This window comes from Crotalus tigris, unplaced genomic scaffold, assembly GCF_016545835.1.
Source record: "Crotalus tigris isolate CLP2741 ecotype Arizona unplaced genomic scaffold, ASM1654583v1 scf7180000017814.3102382, whole genome shotgun sequence".
Lineage (NCBI taxonomy): Eukaryota > Metazoa > Chordata > Lepidosauria > Squamata > Viperidae > Crotalus > Crotalus tigris.
Window position 1 is genome coordinate 1,655,299 of NW_024096652.1, and position 17,913 is coordinate 1,673,211.

The 17,913-nt window shown below is 36.5% G+C and overlaps 1 protein-coding gene across 2 annotated transcripts in view; it reads left to right on the forward strand.

The window, feature by feature from the left end:
- The window catches only part of TMEM104 (transmembrane protein 104), a 71,304-nt gene that overhangs the window by 1,427 nt on the left and 51,964 nt on the right, over positions 1 to 17,913 (forward strand). Inside the window, exons 2-6 of one of the 2 annotated variants that reach the window (XM_039342880.1) lie at positions 1,086 to 1,198; positions 3,860 to 3,981; positions 10,898 to 10,979; positions 11,330 to 11,432; positions 14,512 to 14,592. In XM_039342880.1, the coding sequence (XP_039198814.1) occupies positions 1,154 to 1,198; positions 3,860 to 3,981; positions 10,898 to 10,979; positions 11,330 to 11,432; positions 14,512 to 14,592 (433 nt within the window). In that variant the 5' untranslated portion in view covers positions 1,086 to 1,153. Of the gene's footprint in view, positions 1 to 1,085; positions 1,203 to 3,859; positions 3,982 to 10,897; positions 10,980 to 11,329; positions 11,433 to 14,511; positions 14,593 to 17,913 lie in introns of those variants that run through there. The other variant, XM_039342881.1, reaches the window with a different exon arrangement.

Here is a 17,913-nt window from a genome sequence, read left to right on the forward strand (position 1 = left end):
ATTTTGGGGAACAGTCTTCATGTAATATTTTTGTTGATAGAAGAAAAATACCTACAATTTGAGGAGGATTTTCTAAAAAATGAAATACACCAAAAGAAGAAAGTATTGATGTTTATCATGAACACTGTATTTAAATTGGAGTCAGCTTGTTCATGAGTTGTGTATCAAAATGAAGAGTTAAGACACTGCTTTGTGAAAAATATCACTAGCAGTCATAGGCCATTCCCATTTCCACCAAGATTTCTAGATTTTGCCCAATAATTGCCCAATAATTAGTTGGGTTTGGTTTAGTACTTATATGGAAAAATAGATTAGATTGCAAAGTTGAAGAGACATTTTGGAAGAATCTGATGGCAAAACACTTTGTATTATTCTAGGAAAACAACATGGACTTGACCAAATGAAAAATAAAAAGCATCCTAATACTAGCCGATGCCACACAAAACTCATTAATCTATACCAAATTGCATTAAGGTCTTTGGGATGTATTCATCTTTTGTCTTTGGTCAGAAATACTGAGAGTTAATCTGTTGAATCTTGCAACAGTCCAATTAAGGAGTTATATCTAGATATTTTAAAGTCCCATTTGTGCTTTTTTGTATTACAGAAAGACGGGATATAAATCCAGTAAATACACTTTATTCTGTAGAAAATGTTTTGTCCAACAGGTTTCTTGCAGCTTTCTGCTTGATTGACTGACTTTATTTGCAACTGATATACTGTATTCTCTTTACTTCATTGAATTTTCTATTATGAAGTAATTACATATATTACTATGATCTCATACTTATTTTCCCCTTGAAATAATATAAGTGTTGCCCTATGATATAGAACCAATTAGGAACTAACAAGGGCAAGAGTGCCTTTTACTTACAGCTGTCCAATTTCAAGCAGAGAAAATCTTAAGAGTTGTTTAATAAAGCAATGCATGGAAATTAGTGATATTTCGATTGGTTAAACTCTAGATGGTTAATTTGAAGTCTCTGATACTATCTTTAATTCAGTAAAATTTGTTATGTAGTAGATTCAGTTCTTAATAATTGTAAGTAACTTTGTAAAAAAGTTAACTGTTTTGTGTTTTTCAGGTTAATAGTGACTGGAACAAATACGACTGACAACATATCTTGTCTCAAGCCCTTAAATTCTTTTCAGCATGGCTGGAAGCATTACTGATACAGGGGAGCTCTACTCTCCTTATGTGAGTGAGTAGCATTGGTATTGTTACTTAATGTATGTTTATGTTTAGTCCAGTATTAGCATGCAAAATTGTAATTTTATATAGGGTAATTTATTGTGCTTGTTTTTTCTTTTCTCCAAATTATGGAACACATTACAGCTAATTTCTAAATTGGGTTTTGATACTGAATATTGTTTTGATCATTTCGCACCTCATTGTATTTGACCTAGCAAAGGATTTGAAAACAGTAAATGATTATACTTATATTTCATATAAATTCAAATTTAAAGAAAGCATTAGTGTATAGTGCTTTTTTTATAAATTTTTGAGTGCCAAAGGGTACAGAAACAAATTTATAAATAAACAAGTAGATATTCGCAAAATTCAGGCAACAAGTTTTTTTAAAAATTAACAATGCTTCCTGCTGACATAATAACATGCTTCCTGCTTACATAATAACAAAAATGTAGTGAAAATCCTTAATTACAGGTAGTCCTCAACTTACAACAGTTTGTTTAGTGACCATTCAAAGTTACAACAGCACTGAACAAAGTGACTTGTGACCATTTTTCACACTTATGACTATTGCAGCATCCCCATGGTCATGTGATTTACATTTGGATGCTTGACAACTGGTTCCTATTTATGATGATTGCAGTGTTCCGGAATCATGTGATCACCTTTTGCGACTTCTGACAAGCAAAGTTAATGGGGAAGCCAGATTCATTTAACAACTGTGTTATTAACTTAACAACTGCAGTCATTCACATAACAAATTTGGCAAGAAAAGTCGTAAAATGGGGCAAAACTCACTTAACAAATTTCTCACTTAGCAACCTAAATTCTGGACTTATTTGTGCTTGTAAGTTGAGGACTGCCTGTATTAAAATTGTTTTAAGGGAGCATTTTGTTTCATGTTATTTTTCCATTGATATATCTTTGCTTAATATTGATGGTGGTGTCTCAGCTTTATTTAAGAGCCAGTAGGTATATAAGCTTGGTAGAATTAAATTAAAACAGAGGCATGCCTAAAAAAAGCAAACAGTGACAGGAAAAGATGGAAACCCAACCTTCCAGCTGTTCTTACTGAGAATCGCAATCCACTGGATTCTTTTCCCAGGAATCCCATATATTGTAGTATAAGAAATAAATATATTTTGTGGAGATGGAGTTCTATAGAGAGAGCTGCTTTATGTACAGAATTTCTAATAAAGCAATTGAAGGCAATAACAATATTTTCTTTTATTTTCCCCTTCTTTTCCCCCTTTTTGTGTTTCCTATAGTTCTGATAAGTATGGTAAATTTTATAGAATTTGGTTTTTTTCTGCCATTATCTTGTGCTTTTAAGAAGTGTTCTATGTTTAGTTATACTATATGAATTTCTTGCTCAGAATTAGCTTTCTGCCAAACTAGTTCTCCATACTAAACATACTGCTTTTGTGCGCAACGGCTCCCAAAACCAGCACCATCCGGGTAGGTAGCCTACTTGAGAATTTATTAATCTATTTCAAATCTAAATAGGAACACTTCCTTATAATTTGCAAAAGAGTTTTTATAAGAGTGTAACAAAATAGAATAACCAAGCATTCTTTGCCATCCTGTCAATTGTCTCCCAGCATATGAACTGTACTTCAAGCTGTTAAACTCTATTTGGGAGATGCTGGTAGCGAGACAAATTTAAGATTTTCACATATATAAGGAGGAGGAGACAGGTGAAATAGGCTAGGAAGCTGCCTGGAAGGAAGTTGCTGAACTTGAAAAAAGGAGCTGAAGATGGTTGGCAAACGAAGTGGGATTTAAGCAGTTTTGGCTGCTGAAGAAATGTAGGTTCTAGAACAGTGGTTCTCAACCTGTGGGTCGGGACCCCATTTGGGGTCGAACGACCATTTCACAGGGGTCGCCAAACAAGGCTGTCCGCCATTTTTTCCCCTTTTCTTTGGCCACGCCCCTGGCACCCAGTGATGTATAAGTGGTTGGGGGTCAACACAACATGGGGAACTGTATTATGGGGTCGCGGCATTAGAAAGGTTGAGAACCACTGTTCTAGAATAGATGGGAAAGGGTTCCCAGGTGAAAGAAGGTTACCAAAGATATAGGCAGACCAGGCTTCAAGAAATAAATCTACCTTGCACAGAAGTATGGAAAGAAAAGATAGTGATAAGTAATATCAATGAAAAGTAATATATGGCTAGATAAATTTTATAGGAAGCCCTTGATTAATTTTAAGGAGATCTTTTTTTATGTCTTGCAGGAAACATAAGAATTAATGCAAGTAGGAAGTTCTGGATAGGTAGGAACAGATGGTAGCAAGCCAGATTTAGATTGCTTTCTCCATGATGACCTTATTTAGTTCCACCCACTGCTCTACAGGCCCCATTAAGCACATCAGATGCACTTGGCAAAGTCATTGACTGAAACATTTCTTTGCAGGCTTATACTGTGCCAAATGAACCACCTGCATGAGTTGAGGGGAAAAAAAACCCTTTCGTATCATAAAACAATATTATTACTGGAACAGTTAATATGAACTAGCAAAGATATTTCCATTGGCTATTAGACTTCTGAAATCACATAGTCATAATACCTGATTGAATTGCACATATGGAGATTGCTACTGTATTTACCCAAAGATGGAACTAATTTAAATAGTTTCTATTAAATGTTTCTATTCTATCATTGCAGGTTGGCCTGATTTACATGTTCAACCTCATAGTTGGCACAGGAGCTTTAACTATGCCAAAGGCCTTTGCTACTGCTGGTTGGCTTGTCAGCCTTATTCTAATAATGTTCTTGGGATTTATGAGGTAAGATTTTGCTACATGTTACTTCTGTTAATTTGGCTAAAACAAGAGGTGTGTGGAGATATACCTGGATTAGCTGCAGCTCGGATACCAACTTTCTTTGATGCATATTTTCAGTATGACCATTCAGTATGATATTGACCAATATGGTATGGTCAATATCATGCTGCTTTAACTCTGTAAATCAAATTCAGCAGCATCTTTGGACCCAGTGGAATCACATCTTTAAAACTAAGGTTAAAAAAGTAGAGCTGGTAAAAGACCTGAGCAACAGTGGCATGATTCATACAATGGAATTGGGGTTCATAGTGAAAGAAATAAGAAACTGTCTTTTGATAACAAACCAGCTGTGTGATCTACTTTTGCTGCCAGTAGACTGAATTCTTGTTTTAATTGATTTTTGGCAAATTGAAATAGCACAGTAAATACACACTTACTTTAAGTATAATGATATGATTTTTTTTAAAAAAAATTCCTCTGTCAAGCTTTATTCTTAGCAATTACATTGATACATCTATGTTCTTTGTTATTGCTGCCTTTAAAAAAAAAATCAGTTTAATTTATATCCTTGAAATTTCCTGGTGTTCTCCTGTCCAGGTACTACAAGATTTTACCTGTTCTTTTTTCTTTTCAAGATCAGCCTAGGCCAGTGGTGGCGAACCTATGGCACGGGTGTCAGAGGCGGCACTCAGAGCCCTCTCTGTGGGCACGCACGCCGTTGCCCCAGTCCTAGGCCTTCAGCTGGGTTTTATAAAACCTTTTCGCTTTAGGCCTCCGCCGCTGTGTGCAAAAAAAAAAAAAAAGGTTCAGTCAATTTCAACTTCTCATTGGAAAAAAAAAGATCTTGCAAAATTGGAATTAATTGACTGAACTTTTTAGTTCCACCCAGTCTGCCATTACCACCACAGCCACGCCCACCCAATGGGCCACGCCCACCCAATGGGCCACACCCGCCCGGCACTCGATGATGCAGAAGTAGGTTTTGGGTTGCAGTTTGGGCACTCAGTCTCTAAAAGGTTCGCCATCACTGGCCTAGGTCTACTAGTGTTTCACCTCCTGGAACTATATGAAAATATAATTGCCTTGAAAATTATATGTCATTCCTAAATTTTATGAATGACAGTTTTTTAACGAATGTATCCTAGTCTTAAAGCCATTTTTTGTATACTTTTATATAGTTAGGTGCTTCTAATGCTTTACAGCACGGATGTCAAACTTGCCATGTCACGTGACGTATCACGACTCTTTTTGCATTGCCAGTAATAGGGTGGGTGCGGCTTCAGTATGATGAAACCGGCCCGCGGGCCAGCTGTTTGACACCCTTGCTTTCCAATGTTGTTTACTTAGCTGCTATTATTAAAGTTAATGGAAGCTGAGTGTCTTGAGTTTGTTAGACAACTAACATATGAAGATAGCTTTAGCATTTCTTGGTGAATTGAACTGTTACATACTGAATATCATAGAAGAAGTGTTCTATTCATCAGAAGTGAATAGTCTGATACATGCAGAAAATGCTATTTTACACGTGGTATATTCAATAATCATTGTTTCAATGAAAATTTGCTGAAATCAGATTCTCTTTTTAAAATTATGCTTCATAGGTTAATTAAGATAACTAAAGATCCATGTCTATTCTTGCCTATTGCATACATTGAAATATTTAATTCATTTCACCTGAGCCCTGGTGGCAAAGTAGTTAGGATGCAGTATTACCGGCAAACTCTGTCCACAGCATGGAGTTCTATCCTGACGAGCTCGAGATTGACTCAGTCTTCCATCCTTCCGAGGTTGGTAAAATGAGGACCCAGATTGTTGGGGGCAATAGGCTGACATTGCAAATCACTCAGAGAGGGCTGTAAAGCATATGGAATGGTATATAAGTCTTAAGTGCTATTGCTATTTAAAAAACATGGAGGTTAAAGATCTCACTGTGAAAACTAAATGCAGTGACAATGCATTACTTAAAAGTATGTATGGTAAAACAAGAAAACATTGAGTCTTAATGGAAAGAAGAAGAGACAAAGTCAAGAATGTTTAGTGGTGCCTGAATGTAGAAAAATGATTGCCCAGTACAAAAGATCTCCATTCAGATGATTTAGTTCCATAGAGAGAGTGAATGAGAATTAAATCATAAAACCAAAACATGAAGGAAAAGTGAATGTGTGAGGAGGAAGGGGAGTTGTAATTGGATGATATTTTGAAAAAAGAGACATGAGAAGTTTACAATACAAAAGGCATTACATCAGGCCATGCAGGGAACTGGAAGAAGCAAAAGTGCTTGCAAGAAAAGAAAGGTATGAAAAAGATAGTGAATAGTGTTGGTATGAATGAGATGTAGTTGGATTTTTGTTCTCTCGTGTCTTTTATTTCTTGTGCTTACTACTTTTTCCATGCCTTGTATAAGGGTAGATATATTTCTAATCCATTATTAAATAAAGATATATTTCTAATCCATTATTAAATAAATCATTTATTAGTTCAGTGATGGCAAACCTTTTAGAGACCAAGTGCCCCAAAACGCCCCCCCCACTCCTGTCCCCACTCCGCCGTGCCCGCTGGGCCACCCACCACCTCCACGGCCTGCCACAGATCACCCAGGTAGCCCAGCACCGCCATGGCCACACCATCCGCCCAAGCCCTGCAGCATCATCTGTGCACAACGGGGCACAAGGGCGGAGTCTTGTCCCCGCTGCCTAGCTACCATGTCCTTGGCTGTGCTGCTTCGTGGTGGGCTGTGCTCGGGGGTGACTCTCCTCTGGAGGGCTGCTGGTGAGGAGGGGGCTGTAGGAGGAGACGGGGCTGGGGCGATGGTGTGTGCCCACAGAGAGGGCTCCGGGTGCCGCCTCTGGCACGCGTGCCATAGGTTTGCCACCACTGTATTAGTTGATATTCATATTTATATTTAGGATTTTATTAAGTGTTTTGTTGCTGTGCAAATCCACTGCCTTTGTGTTTTTGTTTCCCAAAAGCTGGATTAGTCCAGTGGCTGATACAGTTTTGGCACTGCTGTCTTTTATATTGTGATGATCAGGCTTCCCATAACAATCTTGGCTTTGAACTAGATACTGAAAAGGATTATTAAAGGAATTGTCATTTAGCGTATTCTTCCCTATTTTTAATGGATGCAAACTTAACAATTTGTTTGATGGTTAAATAATGAAGCAAGTCGAATATAGATGGCAATAGAATAATGAATCTGCATAACATAGGCCTTTTGTAGATGTGCAAAGTGGACTGGCAAAGGTGAAGAAAGGAGAAGAAAGGAGAATTAATAAATATAGATACAGTATATGCATATATGTACATGATTGCCTTTGCAGTTATATTTGTTTTTCAGAAAGTCTGGAAAACATTTTCTCCTATATTTTTCTCTCAATTTTAATGTCCCCTGGATTGCTTTTTGAGTATAGCCCTTTACTGGATTAGTCCAATGGCTGATACAGTTTTGGCACTGCTGTCTTTTATATTGTGATGATCAGGCTTCCCATAACAATCTTGGCTTTGAACTAGATACTGAAAAGGATTATTAAAGGAATTGTCATTTAGCATATTCTTCCCTATTTTTAATGGATGCAAACTTAACAATTTGTTTGATGGTTAAATAATGAAGCAAGTCGAATATAGATGGCAATAGAATAATGAATCTGCATAACATACCGGTAGGCCTTTTGTAGATGTGCAAAGTAGACTGGCAAAGGTGAAGAAAGGAGAATTAATAAATATAGATACAGTATATGCATATATGTACATGATTGCCTTTGCAGTTATATTTGTTTTACAGAAAGTCTGGAAAACATTTTCTCCTATATTTTTCTCTCAATTTTAATGTCCCCTAGATTGCTTTTTGAGTATAGCCCTTTAACTTTTTGCTGATGTTTTAAAATTTAATTTTCGTTGCTGTATGCTACTTTAAACATCCATGGATGAAAGCCATATTAACATTAAATAAGAAAAAGTTTTATGTATTGGTTATTGGTACATACTGGGTAATGTTATTTTCAACAATCCAATAATCTGCCATTTAGTTTAGATATAAGCACCCATTGAATTTAGCTACTGGATAGATTTTTCATTTGAAAGTATTATGCAACATTTTTCCAGATATACAAGACATGATGGCTATATTTTTTTCCCATTAGAGAAGCAGTTTAGAGGCATTTTAGGCAAAACCTCAACAATCACTAATGAAATAATGTAGTTTTGATTTTGAACAAATAGACTACCTCTGGGTTTTGTTTTTTTTTTTTTTTGCTCATCAAGTTTTTGACACCTTGCTAGGCGACTGGTAGTACTTGAATATTGCCATATACTAAAAGTGGTACAATGAGTGAAAAGGTTGAAAAGCCCTGCTCTAGATGATATAGTTCTTCCCCCACCCCCCACCAGTAATGCCCCCTTAAGCAGAGTAGGGAGGCAAAGATTTCATGTTGGGCAAAATAAAAAATATATATTTCACTTCTCCCCTGAATGTTTCCATTAAATATAGAGAATTCATGGTAATGGATCAGTTTTATACTTCTGAATGAGCTTTAAAAATGCACAGAACATGCAATAATTTGTTCTCTACTACATGGCTTTTCAACCTTTTCATCCATTGTACCACTTTTAGGATATGGCAATATTCAAGTACCACCAGTCGCCTAGCAAGGTGTCAAAAACTTGATGACCCAAAAAAAAAAAAGAAAACCAGAAAAAAGTGATAAAGTACAGGTAGTCCTCGACTTAAAACAGTTCACTTAGTGACTTTTCGAAGTTATAAGGGCACTGAAAAAAGTGCCCCCCAAGCCACAGCTGAGCAAGATACCTGCCTGCCCACCCGGCGGCGCTCTTCCTCCTGTCCGAGGTTTTCATTGTTGTGAGCATTTCTGTTGAGGATTGGCAGCAGGGGTGGGGTGGGGGGGTGTGGTTTTTATTCCCCCCGTCTGATGGGTGGTTGCAGCAGGTTTTGGTCACTTCACATGACCCTGGGACACTGTGACTGTCATAAATATGAATCAGTTGCCAAGCATCTGAATGTAAATCACAAGACCCTGGAGATAAGGCAACATTCCAGCTGATTGGTGCTTCTTCAGGACTCAGCAGAAGCACCAGGATCAGCGCCGAGCTCCAGCTGGAGCCTGGCGCTGATCCTGGCGCTTCCACTAAGCCCTGACAGCCCCGAAGAAGCGCCAATCAGCTGGAAAGCGGCACTGATCCTGGCGCTTCCGCTGAGCCCTGACAGCCCTGCAGCTCCAGCCATCTCTCGCTCAGGCTTGTCCAGGGCTGCCATCGATTCAACTCATTCCCCTCCCCCGCTACCACTTTTCTAGGATGGTCGCGTATCACCTGCCAGGTGCCAGTGTACCACAGATGGTACCCGTACCACTCGTTGAAAAGCCCTGCTCTACTGTACCCTCCGAAAATAGATGCAAATAAAAAAATGACTTAGTCCCCCTCTTAAATGCTTTCCATACACTGTGGTCATTAATGGTCAGTTTAAATTTGTGGCCTTGTTAGATCAGGGATGTCAAACTCGCAATGTCACATGATGTGCTGCGATATATTGCAACTTTTTTGCCATTGCCGGCAATGGGGTAAGCACGGTTTTGCTATGATGCATCCGGCCCGCGGGCCGGCAGTTTGACACCCCTGTATTAGATGAATGCAATTAATTATTTACAATTTATGCCTACATTTAATTGTTCTACTGTGAGCATCATTACCTTCCATTGTAATAGTATTTCTTTAAATCAATTTTCAGGTATCTTTTCTCCCTCAGTTGAGACTGAGTTGTTTGCAAATTAATGTTATAAATTATTACTGAAGGCATTGAAAAAGTTATGGTTTCTTTGGATGGAAAGCATAAATCTTTATTGATTGCTTCTGAGCTTTGTAAGAAATATTATTTTAAAAACTTACAGCTTATCTATAATTTCCTTTGATTTTTCTTCCTGTTCATTTCTTTATATTAATAGGCTCTGTTCCAATTTGTAATTATTTGTAGTATTTGTATTATATTGTCCTTGTAATTTTTCTTACTGCTGTCAAGTTGGAAATGTTTCCTGCAATATTACCCTGATACATTCATTTCTCTATAAGAATTTCTGAATCCGTGATATCCTTGAAGTATGTTTGATATAGTAAAAAGCCTTTAGGGGGAATCATTATCTAGACCCCAGGGAATACTTACTATATATTAATCTTAACAGAACTGATTTCTCACTCAATTTTTGTAAATTAGTTCAAATTGTAAAGCAGCAAAATATTATTCTTGAGGTTTATATTATTCTATCCTTTGCTCATTTTTGCTAAAAATAAGCAAAATAGCTAAAGTGGATCAAAGCTCAACAAATCAAATTGTAATATTGATCTCTTATTGAAGAATCACTTACTCCCAGCTATTGTCTTAGTAGATCTTAAAAAGTATTTTCAATCTTTAATATATAGCGTTTTATGTGAACCACTGACTCATTTCATACACTATCCTGTCTTTAAATTCAGTTTTATAGTTCTTTGAAATGTTGGAGTAAAATCTGTCACAAATTCATTCTACATATAATGTTGCATTTTCCATAGGTGTCTTTCCATCCAGTGCTACAATATTTTGGTCAGGTTAATTCTATTAAACCTTACCATTTGACTCCTACCATTGAAGCTGGCTGGAAGAAAAGTAAAGTGTCAAGGGAAGCTAAGAATTGGTAGATAAACTAACTTGAGTTCTCCAAATCTCCACTGATACTAAGTGTAAAAATTAAAGTCTCACCTCTGCTCTATACAAAGCATATTTGGCTGCCCGCATTATATCTGACTTTGCTTTCTATAGTCAGCATTGCCTGAAAACTCCTCAGAACAGAGCTTTTAAATAAATGTGTTCATATAAATGGGATACTGTGATTCATTTTTGTTTTAAATAATTTGATATCTTTTAATTCTCTTATAGTTACATGACCACAACTTTTGTAATGGAAGCCATGGCTGCAGCAAATGCTCAGCTTCATTTAAAGAGAATGGAAAAGCACAAGGTTTGTGTGGCATGTCTTAATCTGATATCACTTCGATCATACTGTTACATGGTAGGAAAGTAATATAGTAGGAAAATTTTAATATTGCTCTTGTGTCTGCCCTTAAAATACAACAATAAGTTCCCTATCATTCTGCACTTTTGTTGAAAACAGCGTTTCTCTCTCTCGCTACATTGGATATTCAATAGGAACTGAAATTCTAAGCATTTTAAAGACCCACAGCTAAAGAGTTTTGCTTTTTTCAGCTAGTAAATGCATTTTTAATTTAGTTCTTAATTTTCTTTTACTTGTCAAAATTCTACAATAATCCTTCATTTTTGTAGATCTAGATTAATGTCTTTCTCTTCTAGGAAGATAATAATGATGAAGAAGATTCTTCATCTGAAATTTCTGATAGTGAAGTTCACCCAGATGTTTATGAACGATCAGAAACACGGCCAATTCTGTCTGTGCGTAAGTAGCTGATTCTACTTTCATCTTGATAATATACAAGAATCAGTCTTTCTCTACAGTTTTTGTTAATGCCAAAGACAAGTGAAAAAAGATCCTTATCCTTTATTTGACCTTTCTGTAAATAAGACAAGTGCATCGTGAAATCAAACATTAGGAATACTTTGCAAACCATATTTAATGGAAAAAAATAATTTATCAAAGTAGAAAGCTTGTTCTTTTGCAGATGACCAAAATGCATATTTAAAAATTATTTTTGTTATTCCAGGCCACATTGTATGCAACAATGATCTGATATACATATTTTGTCCTTCTTTGCAATGTTGGATACACAGTTGGATAACTCAGAGCAGAGAACATCCCTATCCTCACTTAGGCTTCAGTAATATACTCCAGATCTCCCTACTTGTCCATCATTAAATAATGAATGAAGGTGGTCTTATTGCAGAAGATTAATCCACAACATTGTGAGGCCATGTTCCCTGATAATCTGATTACCAAATCCTTCAAAAGCGCTAGATCAGTTGGAACAGAAGATCACATCAAGACTGGCAATCTCTCTTCCCCTGAGTGGCTAGCTTGGCTCTCCCTGGTTTTAGTTTTTCTTTTATTGATACTACTGCTGTATAAGTGACCCAGATAAATTTATTCTAATAATGATATATGTATTAGAAAATAACTGCTCTGTTGCATCAGTATCAATGATTCGTCAGCTCACTATTTGAAATCAGGATAGTAACTTTCTACTCCATTTTTTTTATCAAGCTTAGATACAGTATCATATTTAGTAGGCTCCCAACTTTATCATATTCTACTTTAAATTTGGTGGGCTTATTTATAGCTCATTTTTATGTAATTGCAGTGTATAACAGCAGTCAGAAACATACAACATCATCTTTTTATTAGAATAAAATCATCGTTCAAATTGTTTAGAAGCCAATTTCTTTGGTCTGTGTGTATGACTTATCCTCTTGACTTCAATTACTGCTCCAGCTTGGACTGAAGATTTTACAACCACTTAAACTGCTTTTTATTGTTGCTGCAGTACTTGCTATCAATACATAAAACCATCAGACAAAACTATAAAACCACTTATTCCCTTTAATTTTTGTTTTTTCTTTATTATCCTTCATCAATATTTAGTAACTTTGATGGAAACTCATTAGTCTTAAAATCTGTTTGAATTTATTCTTACTCTTGCAGCATCTATAGGATTATTTTTAATTGCGTAGAACAAATAATGCATTTTTTCTATTTTATTTTGTTTGGGGCATTTTGTTTGAGTGCTGCTTGATTTTCTTCTTTTCCCTTTTCTCTTGCCTTTTGTTACATGTCATCATCAGATTCCAAGTAAACAGGGATTTGCCAAAAGCTGGATCTATTCCTTGTGTAGTACAAAGCCTCTGCCAGCAAATGGGAGCTAGGAATTTAAATTTTTTCAGGCTCTCATATCAAACAAGCTCATTGTTGAATTACTTTTGCTTTGTATCAATATTATAATCTTCCATATTCTCCAGATTATAATCTTCCAAGTTCCCCCATGACAGCTCCTTTCCAACTAGCATATTTGCTTGAGACATTTATAGAATAATTTTCAGTCTTGGTACAAAACAGTTGAAGAGAGCATCTGTACATGTTGCTTTCTTTCCTTCTCAAAAGTTACAGAGTTTAACTGTTAATTAACTCTAGTTTCCTTCTTTCCTCATGTCCTGAATTAATATCATATCAACAGGAAAGAAAATATTGTTGCTAAATAAACTTTACTGAATATCTGCTTTTGAACGGTTTGTGAAAACAAGTGTTTCACATTTCATTCCAAAAATTCCACCTGCTTTGATAAATTCAAGATACGGTTCTGTACTGTGCATTACAGTATAACAATAGGACTGGTTTCTTTATACTAAACGGAAAGTATAAGATAAGCAGTTTCAGTTTTAAGCTTGCATTAGCAATAGTGAAAAAAAATCTCGTGTAAGTTTCTCCATAAGACTGCTGTGGACTGATCTTGTTGAATATTATAAGAACTATGTAGAAATAGTGGATTATTTCTCTAGTGTAGTTCTAATGGCTTATGTCATCCTGAAATTATTTACTGTGCTTCATATCTGTGTCATGTTGTTTGTCAAATTTTAAAAACTGATTATTGTGGATAATGAAATATTAATGTTTTGAACCAGAACATCAAAACTCTGTCTGAGCTCCAAAACATTCTACTCCATGTTTTGCACGTTTACCTTTATAAATAAAAAAAAATCTAAAATTTGTAAATCATGGGGAGAAAAATCTTTAAAATGGTGAATATAGCTTTTCCCCTCCCTGTTACTTACTCTTTTAGATCATCAACCAAATCTTTCAGCCATTCTTCTGTTTAAGCAGCTGTTCTTCTTCAGAGAGGGAAGAAGGAGATACTTTTTTTTGTTAATTCTGGCCCATAATTAATCAAATATATTTCTCAGTAGTACAACCAAAGGAATAATTTAAAAAATGAAAAACAAGAGGAGATTGAACAATTTAACTATAAAACAGTTTAAAATGAATTTAAAAATATGCATCTATTGTAATGTTTCTTTTTATTACAAGTATATTGGTACTTCATAAACAACATACAGGTAATCCTTAACATATAACCACAATTGGGATCAGAATTTCCATTGTTAAGCAAGGCAGTTGTTAAGTGAGTGATGCCCAATTTTAAGTCCTTTTTAGCTACAGTTGTTAATTGAATCATTGCAGTTAATAAGGGAATCACGTGGTTGTTAAGCGAATCCAGCTTCTCCCAGTGACTTTGCTTGTTGGAAGCTGGCTGGTAGAATCACAGATGGTGGTCATGTGACCCCACGACACAGCAGCCATTGTAAATACATGCTGGTTGCCAGGTGGCTGCATTTTGATCAGATGACTGTGGGAAGGTTGTGATAGTTGCAAATGTGAAGACCGGTCATAAGTCATTTTTTCAGTGTCATTGTAACGTTTAATAATAGCTAAACAAATGGTTATAAATTGAAGACTACCTGTGAAGGAAATGGTTTACAATATGAATAGCTTGGACTTATAGGTCTAAAAAGTTCCTTCTAATTTTCAGAGAAACGAGGAGCACCTAATATTTTTGAAATCACAGAAAGGGTAGAAATGGGTCAGATGGCCTCCATGTTCTTCAATAAAGGTAACTATTTTTAAGCTATTAAGACCCTGTTTTATATTGGATATGTTTTGTTGGTTTTTTTAAAAAAAAACAACAACAAACTATTTGGTACATTTCCTAAAATATACTTAAAGTTTTTATTTGTGGAATGTTTTCAGGTATGCACAAACTAGGAAACACCTACACATTAATACTGAGAATGGAGTTCTGCTAAATTATTGCCAAAAAGCTATCAATTTCCCCCTGCCCCCTCCTTCCCCCCCTCAATTTACCCCTGAGTATAAGTTTCATTAATGATGGCCTGGTTGAGAACATCTACATTAGGGGTCCCCAAACCCACAGTCCGTGGACCAGTACTGGGCTGCGGCATACCATCAGCCGGTCCTCACAAACAAGCAAAGCCCCATCCGCGGGATACAGGGAAAAACCTTTCTCCACAGAACCGATCCCTGGTGCCCAAAAGGTTGGGGACCTCTGATCTACATTATCCATACCTATGGCTGCTATGGAAGATAGATGACACTTATGTAAGTGATTGTTCCCAAGATACAGGACAGCATAAGGCTATGTGTGTGATCAAGGGTCTTTAGCCTCTTCTTCGTTAAGTTTGTATTCATAGCAAAAGTTGAAGTATCATTCCAGTCAGTGTCATGTGAAGTGAGCTGGTAAGGGGTTGCCTAACTTTACCTTCCCATAATAGTTAATGTAAGGAAGTTGTAAGCAATGAAGAGGAGTGAGATAAGGAGGGTGAATAGGATTCAAAACTGCATTTTGTATGCAGGAGTACTTTTATTCCACCATGTCTATATTTTTGTTTTCCTTTGAAGTAGGTTTACCTTTTCACCATTATAATCTTTTCTTACTGTCTTTCTTAGCACTGAATACATGTCTTCCTTGGGGATTTTTTTTTATCATGGGTGGGGCCAAATATTTTTGATAAGGTGGCTAGAAGAAAGATTACATTGGAGAAATATAGCTCTGGAATAATGTGGTAGCATTAATTCTCTATTTCTGCGGTGAATAATTTTACACAGTAGAGGGTGCTCAGATCACATATGTGAATGCAAGTTAAGCATAGTTAATTTTTTTTTAACAAATGCTTTCTTTCATTGACAGTTCAAACAAAATTTATTCTGCTCTTTTTCGCTTATTATAGGCAGGTTGTGATACTAGCTTTCTTTCCACAGGGAATTTTTTTTTAAAAAAAACTAATAACGAACAGTTATAGCAAAATAAAAGTGCCCCTTCAAAGATAGGGATGGCCCTAATTTGTGTCATATGATTTTTCTGTTCTTTTGATCTGTAGGAAGATGCTTTGGAAAGATCATAGAGATTTCCAAATCCAGGCATACATTATCAAGTACTGAATTTAGTTAGGAGAATAATAAAATCTCTTTCTGCCATTTCTTCTTTTGGCTTCTGGTCTATAGAGGTTTTACATTATGGATGTCAAGAAATGCCTGTATTGGAGAAATATTTTAGTGTGCATACAGTATAGTATTTTGAATGGTCTCTAAATAGTGTTCAGTTAGAAATACATCATAGTCTAGTAGTATAGTTATATGAAGCAAAAATGTACATACCGAAACTGAAGATAGAATCACATTTTTACAGATTTATTAGCCCTTGCAGCATTGCTTTCTATAGGAATGTGGAAATCTATAGGGTGTCTCTACTTCAAACATATCTAAATAGCAAGATAATTCCAAATAATTTACCAAAGGGACAAGACTCTTTCACTCTGTTTTTTTTTTAAATATAAAGGTTTGAATTACTGCCTCTTATTAAATGTTCTAGTTTCCTCATTCAGCTAGACTTTTGACTGTTTTTGTTGTTAACTGAATTGTAGTTGTTAAGCAAATCAAGTTTTCCCCCATTGACCTTGCTTGTTGGAAACCGGCTGGGAAGGTCACCAATGGAGATTACATGATCCTAGTACACGGCAGCCATCGTAAATACATGCTGGTTGGCAAGCTTCTGAATTTTGATCACGGGACTATAGGGATGTTGCCACACTTGTAAGTGCAAGTACTGTCATAAGGCCTTTTTTTCAATTGTTAAGTTTGAATAGTTGTTGAATAAATAGTTGTAAATTGAGGGGTACCTGTACTGCTGAAAAATCAAATTTCTCAAATGCATGGTTTTGCAGTTGTCTTCTCTGCAGTTCCTTTGCCAGGGATTTCACTCTGTTTTCCTTAGAGATTATTGGGTGTCAGAAATTCCCAACTACTATCTATTGTTTATCTATTTAACTTATATGCAGAGCACATCATGAGAAAGGCAGGGCTAGATGAAACAAAAGTTGGAATTAAGATTGCCGGGAGAAATATCAACAACCTAGGATATGCAGATGATACCACTCTAATGGCAGAAAGTGAAGAGGAACTAAAGAGCCTCTTGATGCGGGTGAAGAAGGAGAGTGCAAAAGTTGGCTTGAAACTCAACGTTAAGAAAAGCAAAATCATGGCATCCGGCCCTCTCAATTCCTGGCAAATAGATGGGGAAGAACTGGAGGTAGTGACAGATTTTATTTTTCTGGGCTCCAAGATCACCTCAGATGGGGACTGCAGCCAAGAAATTAAAAGACGCTTGCTCCTGGGGAGGAAAGCTATGGCAAATCTAGACAGCATTCTAAAAAGCAGAGACATCACCTGCCAACAAAAGTGCGTATAGTCCAGGCCATGGTTTTCCCAGTTGCAATGTATGGCTGTGAAAGTTGGACCATAAGAAAGGCTGAGCGCCAAAGAATTGAGGCCTTTGAACTATGGTGCTGGAGAAGACTCCTGCGAGTCCCTTGGACTGCAAGACATTCAAACCGGTCAGTCCTTGAAGAGATCAACCTCGACTGCTCTTTAGAAGGCCAGATCCTGAAGTTGAAACTCAAATACTTTGGCCACCTAATGAGAAGGAAGGACTCACTGGAGAAAGGCCTAATGCTGAGAAAGATTGAGGGCAATAGAAGAAGGGGACGACAGAGAATGAGATGGCTGGATGGAGTCACTGAAGCAGTAGGTGTGAACTTAAATGGACTCCAGAAAATGGTAGAGGACAGGAAGACCTGGAGGAACGTTGTCCATGGGGTCGCGATGGGTCGGACACGACTTCGCAATTAACAACAACAATCTATTGTTTCCAATTTGCTCTTTCCTTGCCTCACTTTGGCATTTGCCAGGCTTTCTGCAACTGAGGAAATTCTGCATCATTTTTCAATAAATGAAATCAGTACTATATCGATTCCTTGCTTTTAAGAGCTAACTTCTGACCTTGCTTTCTGTGTGATGTAGTTTTAGTACAGCCTAAAACAAATTTATGCAGTCATGCTGAATATATCTGATACAATGC